Source organism: Manacus candei, unplaced genomic scaffold (genome assembly GCF_025592945.1).
Source record: "Manacus candei isolate 608988 ecotype Guabito, Panama unplaced genomic scaffold, ASM2559294v1 h1tg000037l, whole genome shotgun sequence".
Classification (NCBI taxonomy): Eukaryota; Metazoa; Chordata; class Aves; order Passeriformes; family Pipridae; genus Manacus; species Manacus candei.
The window spans coordinates 10000001-10009140 of NW_026138085.1; the positions used below are offsets into that span (position 1 = coordinate 10000001).

Sequence of the window (9140 nt, forward strand, 5' to 3'; positions counted from 1 at the left end):
ATTGTGTCACTGAATGAAGCTGTAATTGCTGCTGCTAATTGGCTGGTTAGGATTTAATAAGCAATTAAATGGGATGGAATGCGCAGTAATTAAGTGCCTTCGTTTGGCAACCACCAGCCACTCCCCATGTGCCCATGGGACCCCACTGCTCGTGCCCACCCCAGCTGGCTCCTGCTTGGCACAGCCGCCTGCGCCACAGGGACACAGGGGACACAGGGATACCTCAGGCCCTGCCTGGGTCTCCCAGGGGAGCTTCAGGCCCTGCTGCTCTCCCCAGCTGGATCAGGCCCCTCGGAGTCGGGGAGTGGGTGCCGATGAACCTGCCATGATGCCCGCCGGGATGGGCAAGGTGCGGCAGCTAATTTACGCGGGGAAGATAAACAGCGACCATAACGCGCCAGTTATTACCCCATCAGCACTTTTACAATGTCACTGGCAATTAATTTAATTAAAACCCCTGTCGGGGATATACAGGCATTTCATATTTCACTGGTTTAACGACCCCCCCCCAGCCTCAGCCTGGGGCCAGCCCAGGGGGTCACGGCGCGGACAGGCGCTGCGGTCCCCGGCACGGTGCCGTCCCTGACGCCGGCTGCGGCACCGCTTGCTGCATCACCCGTGGTTGCACTGTTGTGCCCGCTGCTCGGGCACTCCTGGGTGCCCATGCTACAATACCCACGCTGGCACATGGGCGCTGCGTAAATAAACCCAATTTATTTGTGAAATACCATGTTTGCTGCTGCACAGCACCACAGCTGCCTCCTGCCCGGGTGACTGTGGCAGGCATGCCAGGTGAACTGTGGGACCGGCCTTCTAATCACATACGAAATTAGTACAGCAATTACTGAGCTGTGTGGGTATCCATCATAGCTGAGTGGAGGGGCACAGGAAACTCGGGGCCAGCAGCAATGGGTGGGGGAGGCAGGATGGGCATGGAGCCCCTCCCACTGCCCACCCAACCAGGGTGCTGGGTGCCTTGTGGGCAGGATGGGACCATGGGCAGCAAACGGATCTGGGGATGTGCAGTGAGTGCAGAGCCAGGGTGCTGCTGCCTAGTCCCGAATGGGATGCTGTCCTGCCACTGAGCATTGTGCCAGGCACTGGTGGGGCCCTGTGCTGTGGTGTGGACATGGATAGACCCATGTGGCATAGATGGGAGGCTGGAGCTGGCCTGCAGCCCCATGAGGCAGCAGAGGGGCTGTGGTCTGGTTGCCCCACACACCACGAGCGCCCCATCAATGACGGGCACCCCACACACCCTGTTGCCATCCAATGCACCACAGCCAGCCCACACTTTATGGCTCTGCAGGGATTTCATGCACTGTGGATGCCCAACACTCTGTGGGCACTTACATCCCATAGGCACTCCGTGCTTTGCAGCCACCCCCGTGCACTGTGGGCCCCCCACATCCTGTGGGACCCCCCCCCACAGCGTGGCCCCACCCCAAGCCCGTGGGTGCGGGCGCAGCGTGGGCGCCCCGTGGGCAGCGGCCCCCCACGTGGCGCGTGCCGGCTCCCGCATCGGCCTCGCGCTCACCTGCCGCTGCGTTGCCATGGAAACAGGCGAGATGCTTATGTCACCTTGGCAAAAGGAACCGGGGAACTTCGGCGGGATCGGGGACCAGGGAGACAGGGACCAGGGGGATGTGGGACGCTGGGTTCCACACACCCCGTGCCCCCCCTCAACCATGTCAGGGCACAGCCTTGGCCACTCTCCCTGCAGTCAAAGGGCTGACTGCGAGCGCAGTTTGCTCCAGCGCAGATAAATCCCTGCCAGTAAAGTCTGTGCATTAAGCAGGGCTTTAATAGCAATTATCCCCCCCACACACGTGGGCTAACGAGCGCTTATGGGGATGAAGGGGACAGGGTGGTGGGCTGGGGAGCAGGGCTGCAGCACACACCTCAGGACGCAGAGGGGATGGGGACACCCTGCTGTGGGCTCTAAGCACCAGCCCTCACCACCCCAGCACTATGGGACCCCCAGCTGCTCCCAGTCCCCTCCCCATGTACATAGCTCCCCCTGCTCCCTGTGCCCCACCGCTGCCACCCCAGGTGACCACACAGCCTCTCACTTGAGCACCTGCACCTCCACAGCAGCAGAAACACCAGGTGTACTGCTGTTACTGAGCAAGGAGAGACTGCCCTGCACTGCACTGCCCAGTGTTGGGGGACACTAATAAGACCCATTGGCTGCCAACAGGTGCTCCCAGCCTGGTCCCTCTGGTCCTCAAAGGGCTGATCCTGCCCTGGTGCTGGTGCCACGGTCCCCAGCAGTGCCGGGAGCAGCCTACTGGGTGCCTCGGTGCCTGCTGCGGGGAGACACTGGGAAGGTCAGCATGTTCTTGGCAAGGAGGGGCTGCCTACGGGAGGCTGCGGCAGTGCCAGACCCGGCACCAGCACAGTGGTGGGTGCCTGCTTGGCACAGCTGCCCCGGGGAGGGAGCAGGCGGCTGCCTGCAGTGGGACAGCGCTCCAATGGCACGGGTCTGCCCTGAATGCTGCTGCCCTGGTGACCATCGGTCACCCCTGATGGGGCATCCTGCCCCATCCTCCCTCTGTCTCCAACCCCTGAATGCACCCCTGCCTGCTGCTGCCACTCTGGGGGTCCCCACAGCGGTGTGCGGGACCTTTACACCAGCACCTGCCTCCACCACTGTGCCCCCCTCTGTGGACCTCCCTGAATCCCTGTGGGCTTTGCAGACAGCAGATTTGCTCCCAGCTGGTACCCCATCCATCGTGTCCATGCCAGGCCTGGCACACCATTAACATGAAAGATTTCCTTGCACTTTGCTGACGCCCGGCCTGCGCCCCAGCAGCAGGTAATTAAAGCAATAATTGCTGCTGATTGCGACGGCCTTAACGAGGGAAGGGTGGGCATTAGGGGGAGGGCAGAGGGTGCCCATCTGTGCCCAGGGGAGCCTGCGGGTGCCAACCTGCACAGAGGGGCATCCCATTGCTGGCACTTTGCTCTCTGCAGGGTGCGGAGAAGGGAACTGGCACAACTCGACACAATCAAAAAGCTTGTCTGAGGCTTTGAGCCGGGCACCATCCTGCTGGAAGAGGTTGGCTCTGAGCCACGATGAGCCAGTTCTGCCTCTGGGAGACACCCAGCCATGGGCCACAGCATTGCCCAGCACTGCCCAGCTGCCCACAGCTGCTTCAACCCTCACCTGGGGCATCAGGACATGAGCGAAGGCTCTTCCTGCACCCACCTCCCCGCCCCACGCAGTCCCACGGCAATGCCAGGCGGGTGCCAGTGCCAGCCCCAGCTGGGCAGGGAGCCAGCAGGGTCAGATGCCAAAGCTGGGTAACAGGGCCTGGCTCCCGGCCAGCCTGGCGCGTGCTGAGCACTGGGGACGACGCGACGATGGGCACATGATGCCAACGCATCCCCCATGCTCCAATGGGCACAGTGCCCTCCGGGGTGCCCCTGCCTGCCCGAGCACCACGTACCCAACATCCCAGCATGTCCTAGTGAGCCAGCCACTGTCCTGGCCCTGCTGGCATGTGCCCCACGTGTGCCAGCCCCACGGCCATGGGGGATGCTGAGTGGGGGTGCCTGTCTCCCGGTGAGTGCCTGGCAGAGTCTGGGCGCTGATGAAGCAAGCGCTCGTTATGAATGAATTAGGCAGGTTTGCATGACAATGGAGCTGCCTAATTATGGATTTGAGTTGATACCGCTCTCCCCATTACATGCAATTAGTATGTGCCAGGGTGGGCAGGGCTCCCAGCGCCAGCCCAGGGCTGCACGCCCCGGCTGTGCCCACGCTGTGCCTGCGCATGGCCCACACTGCCCTGTGCCTAGGGTCTGGGGACAATGGTGCCAGTGCCAGCAAAGGCAGCCAGGGCTGGCAACTCCTCCCCAGGGACCACCTCCACCTGCCTGGGGGCTACCAGCCCTGGCACCCAGTGCAAGGCACTCTTCCACCAGGCACACACAGAGCCAGGGCTGAGAGGGGAACTGTTCCCCACCAACCCCAGGTGTCTGTGAAGCCCCAAAGCTCACCAGACTTCGTGTACTGGCAGGACCCATTCCAAGCCCTGACAGCCCTTCTCAGCAGCACTGCAAGGGGAAAGAGTCCTGTCCTGGCCTCTGCTCAGTGGGGGATGAGACTCTAGCCCAACCTGGCACTGGGATGGTGGGGGACACATGACCAGCCCAGTCCCATGTGCGGGAGCTGTCCCTGCGGTCCCGATCCTGGGGAAGCTGAGTGGCTTTCTTGACTCTCTTTTAACTGACAGTGAGAAGCAAACACCCCGGCTGAGCCCTGGCCCTGGCGGGAGGAGTGTCAAGGTCACCCTCAGTCCTGCATCCCACCAGAGCAGGCAGGGGAAATAAGTGCAGGGTCAGGAAGGCCCCTCTGTTCGTGCAACAGTCCCAGGTGCTAGGGTCCAGTCCCGCAGTCTCTCCCCCTCATACCCACGGGTGGCATGTGGTGGTGACCGCAGCCCCAGCACCTCACAACCCTGTGGCAGCAAGGGCTGGCTGAGGGGTCTGGAACCTGCGACCCCGGTCCTGCAGGAGCCCTGGGCTAAGCAGGGTCTGGGGCCCCACAGAGAGCTGCAATCTGCCTGACACCCACCCGGGAGCAGCACCCAAAGCACGAGCTGACAGCAGGGTAACTGGGCAACTGGGACTGATTGGATGAAGACAGGGTCCCAGTGTGCCCAGTCTGGAGCCAGCCCACCCCAGCATGCCCATAGGCAAACAAGCGGCACATGGACCAGAGATGGTGCTGGGACCCAGAGCGGTGCTGGCACCGAGGGTAGGGGATAGCAGGCCATGCACAGCGCATGGTCCCCACGCCATCATCCCTTGGACACCAGCACCAGTTACAGAGTGGTCTCGTGTGCCGCCGACCACCCAGGTGGGGCAGGCTGTGAAGGGCCCGCAGTGGCTCCAGGGGTGCCCAGCCCCTGGCGGCACCGTCAGCGCCCCTGTTCCCTCCCGCAAGCACCTGCCAGGCTCCGCACGGTTTGATGTAGTGCCAGCCCCGCGTGGCACCGAGCCAGAACAAACAGCCCTGGGCAGGCTGCGTCTGCCGCGTGCTCATGCTGACAGCCGGCACGGAAGCTTCCCAGTGCCCGGTGTGTGCCAGCCCTGCCCGCCACCCTGCCCTCCTGCCTGCCCCATAGAGCCACCAGTGCCCAGCCAGGCACATGTTGTGGGGTGCTGTGCGATGCAACGACCTGGCATGCCAGGCTGTGGGGCACCACGTTGTGGGGTGCAGTGATTGGGGGTTGTCTGCTGGAGCCCAGGGGTCCCTGGCAGACCAGTGAATCCAACTGCACCATGTGGCTTGTGCAGGATTAGAGCAGAGCCTGTGGCCCCAACCAGAGGAGCTGGGACAGCATCTGCTGTGGCTGCTGTGGGTCACACTCGCCAGAGCAGGAGATGCACTAGGGTCTGGCACCTGCTGCAAAGATGCCACGGCACTGCTGGATCAGTGGTAGCTCTCAGGAAGGACCCTGCTCCCGTGCCCTTGCCCACTATCCAGTGTAGCAGTCGAGCAGGACAGGCTCCCATCTCGAGAGGTTGCCCCTCACTGCTGCCCAGAAGTGAGCCCCAGCCCTCTCTGTCACCCTTGCCCTTCCCCTGCAGGCACCAACCACAGTGGGCACACCGGGGATGCTGCTCTGTCGGGCAGTTAGGGGTACTTTGCCTGGACAGCCGAGTTCCCCGCCCCCAGCCTGTGCCTCGGTTCCCTGGGGGAGGGGAGCTGTGTCATGCCATGCCATGCCATGCCATGCCATGCCGTGCCATGCTATGCCAGGCTGGAGCAGAGGCCCAGCCCTGTCTGTGCTGAGCGGTGCCCGTGCTGGTGGCTGGGCTCAGTCGCGCCGCGGCCGGCTGTGAGCTGCCTGCAAAGCGAGTGGTGGGGACCAGCACCAGCACCACACCGCCTGAACCAGCGCTGGCACCGCCAGACCCCCCACACTTCCCATTGCAGGGTTGGTGTGGACTGCTCTGGTGCACTCCTTGCCCCTCTGCCCCCCACATCCATCCATCACCACGTCCCCATGGGTGCCATGGGGACAGCCCTGCTCCATGCCCAGCTGGGGGTCAGTATGACAGCACCCCCCATATGGGATCCCCTGCATCCAAAGGATGCCCACTCACCGCGCCGGCTCTGCAGTGTCCCCCTGCAGACGGGGCCGCGCTGAGAACGCAGGGTCCCTGGGGCTGCCAGGACGGTTGTGGCTGCAGCCCCCCTGGGTGCCCACTGTGCCCTCCTGGCACATCGAGGCCAGGCTAGGGGACGTCTCCGGTGGCGGCAGGAGGGTCAGCGGGCCGGGACCTCCGGACGCAGAAGGGGGTCCCCCCCCTCGGACTCCCCGCAGAGCGCACGTCCAGCTTCGCGCAGCTCCCCGCCCCCAGCCCGGTCCTTTGTCTGCAGCCGCCACTTCCCGGCTGTCGTGACACCTGCCAGTGGCCGCCAGCCCCGGGCATCCATCGTACCCCCGGCCACACGACCCCTGGCCCGGCCGCCGGGGTGGCCCAGCCCCGGGGGTCCGCCCGACCGCTCCTCCTCCCGCCGAGTCCTGCCCGAGGGGGCAGCGCCGGGGGCAGCCGGGCTCCGGACCGTTCGCGTCTGCAGCAGCACCGATACAGCCCCGCATCCTGCCCGCGTCACGGCCACCCACGCGCATCCCCGTGGCGTGACAGCACCCCCCGGGCTATCCCGCCACCGCGGTTCCCTGTGTCCCGGCCAGGCGATGTGGACGGCACGGACCCTGTGCCAGAGGCAGGGATGCTGTGCGTGGGGCAGGGATGCTGTGCGTGGGGCAGGTGTGCTGCGGACACCCGTGCCCGGGGCTGGTAGGGTCCCGGGGGAGCGGAGCTGTGCCGGCGAGGCGGCGAGTGCCAGCCCCCCCAGTGCGGGCAGCGTCCGGGGCAGCGCGGGCTGGGCACGCGTGTGCGGCCACGCTCGGGCATGGGGCGGCGGGCGGCAATGCCCTCCGTGGGGTTGGGGACACATTCCCGGTCCGGGAGAGCGCCCTGCCAACACCCCAGCATCCCACAGCACGGCGAACGGTTCCCGTCCCCGGGAGGTCACCGGCGCTCCGCAGGACGCCCACCCGCCGCCGCTCCCCAGGTGACCTTGCCCGCCGCCCAGTCCCGGTGCCGGGTCCCCGCCGCGCCGCCGGTCCCCCCCCCTCCCGCCCGGAGCGCGGTGCCCCCGCAGGGGACGCGCGGTGACTCACCGGCGGCGGCGAGCAGGGCAGCGGCGAGCAGGGCACCGAGCGGCCCCGGCGCGGCGGCGGCGGCGGCGGCGGCGGGGGGGGCCCGGCGGCGGGGCGGCCGCGCACCCATGGCGCGCCCCGCGGAGCGCTGCGGGGCGAGGGAGCAGGGCGGGCCGCGCTCCGCGCCGCCCTCAGCGGGCCATGGCGCCCCCGCCACCGGCCCCGCCGCGGCTGCCGCCCGCCGCCGCGCCGCTCCGCTCCGCCCGGGCGCCGCCAATGCGGGGCGGGAGCGCGGACCCGCCCGCGGAAGGGACGGCGCAACAGCTGGGCGCGCCCCCGCCGCCGCCCCCCGCCTGCACCGCCGGCACCGCTCCCCCCGCCGGCGCTGCACCCTCTCCTCAGCACACAACGGGGCCGCCGCGGAGGGTCCGCACCGTCTCCGAGCGCAGCGCAGCGCAGCGCGGCATCCCCGGTTTGCGTCTCCCCGGACACGGTGCATCCCCCGGCACGGCATCACCCCCCTCCGCGGGACCCCCCCCCGGCACTGCATCCCCCCGGGACACCCCCGGCAGCGCACCCCCGCTACCCGATGCATCTCCACAACCCACTCTGCCCTAAACTTCTGCTGCAACACCGGGTGATGCCCAAGGGTCCCCCCCAGCCCAGCCTGGCAACACATGGGTGGAGGGTGGAAGGACAATCCCAGGAGATGAGGGTCCTGCAGACACCCTGCCCTGCACCACCACAGCTCTGGTGGGCGACTGTGTGTCTCATGCTAGGAAATGCTATGGAAGTGGGGACACCATCTTGGCAGGAACGTGGGTTACCTGTGGAGCCCCACCTCACTGCCATACGTGGGGATCTGGCCTCAAGGTACCCCATGCTCAGCGAAGCTGGCCTCTCCCAGGGACTGTGGCTGCAGGATACATCCCCTTCCCTCCCCATGCCCTCCCTGAAGCCAACCAAGGTGCCCTCAAGCAGTACTGCTGTCACCAGTGAGCAGATTATAGTGCGGACAAGGGGCAAGGGTCAAAGGGGGGTGAGGCTGTACTGGGGTGCCCAAGGTGCTCCCCAAACCCTCTGGGAGCCAGAGTCCACGCCAGCAGTGTTGAGCAGTCCCTGTCCCCAGCTGTGGGGCCAGGCAGTGGTTCCCAGCATCACGCAGCAATAATTTCATTAGCAGCATCAGGAACAATTAACAACTGCTCTGATGCCTTCAAGAACTGAAGAGGGTGGGAAACCAGCGCAGCTCTCCAGGGTGGCACCAGCTGTGCCACGGCTCCATCCACCCCAGCACAATGCCGGCAGTGCCAGGCAGAGCCAAGCCCACCACCAGCACAGCCCTGGGACAAGACCAGAGCCATCTCTGATCATCACACCCTCCAGGGACCTCCCGTGCCAATGCAGCTGGGGACTGGCCATGCACACAGGTAGGGCAGTGAGTGTGGGGTGACACCCATGTGTGCCTGCTCCCGTCCCACCATGCGCCTACCCCAGGTGGTACCACGTCCTGTATGGACACTGGTGGGGGCCAGTGGCAGAGGAGAGCCCCAGCCCCTATGGGCAGAGCCCTGGCACAGCAATAACCACCCTCCTTCAGGCTGGCTCGTTATTACTGATGGCATTTGCATGGAAACAGGATGTTTTTACTCCTTGCGGCTCCATCTGCTCCTGCTGAAGTCACCGCTCTGCACATGAGCTCTGGGGGGGGCTGCCATGGGAACCAGGGTGAGCTCCCCCGCAGCACCGGGACCCCCAGCCTGGGCTCTCACAGTGGCTGGATCCCCCAGGCTGGCAGTGGGGCAGGGCAAGGCGAGGGTACCCAGCACAGATGGCACCTGAGCAGGGTGCCCAGCATGGTGCCACCCTGGGGCAGCATGGTGGGGAGGGGGCTCGGGGCCCCCCATATGGTGGTAGCCCCATCTGCTCCTTGCACCGCTCTCCCACTCCTGGTGC

At 65.9% G+C, this 9140-nt stretch overlaps 1 protein-coding gene across 1 annotated transcript in view; it reads right to left on the reverse strand.

The window, feature by feature from the left end:
- Positions 1 to 7314, reverse strand: part of UNC5A (unc-5 netrin receptor A) — a 13012-nt gene extending 5698 nt beyond the window's left edge. Inside the window, exon 1 of the mRNA XM_051793641.1 lies at positions 7206 to 7314. Coding sequence (XP_051649601.1) covers positions 7206 to 7314 — 109 coding nt within the window. The remainder of the gene's footprint in view (positions 1 to 7205) is intronic.
- Positions 7315 to 9140: the final 1826 nt, after the last annotated feature.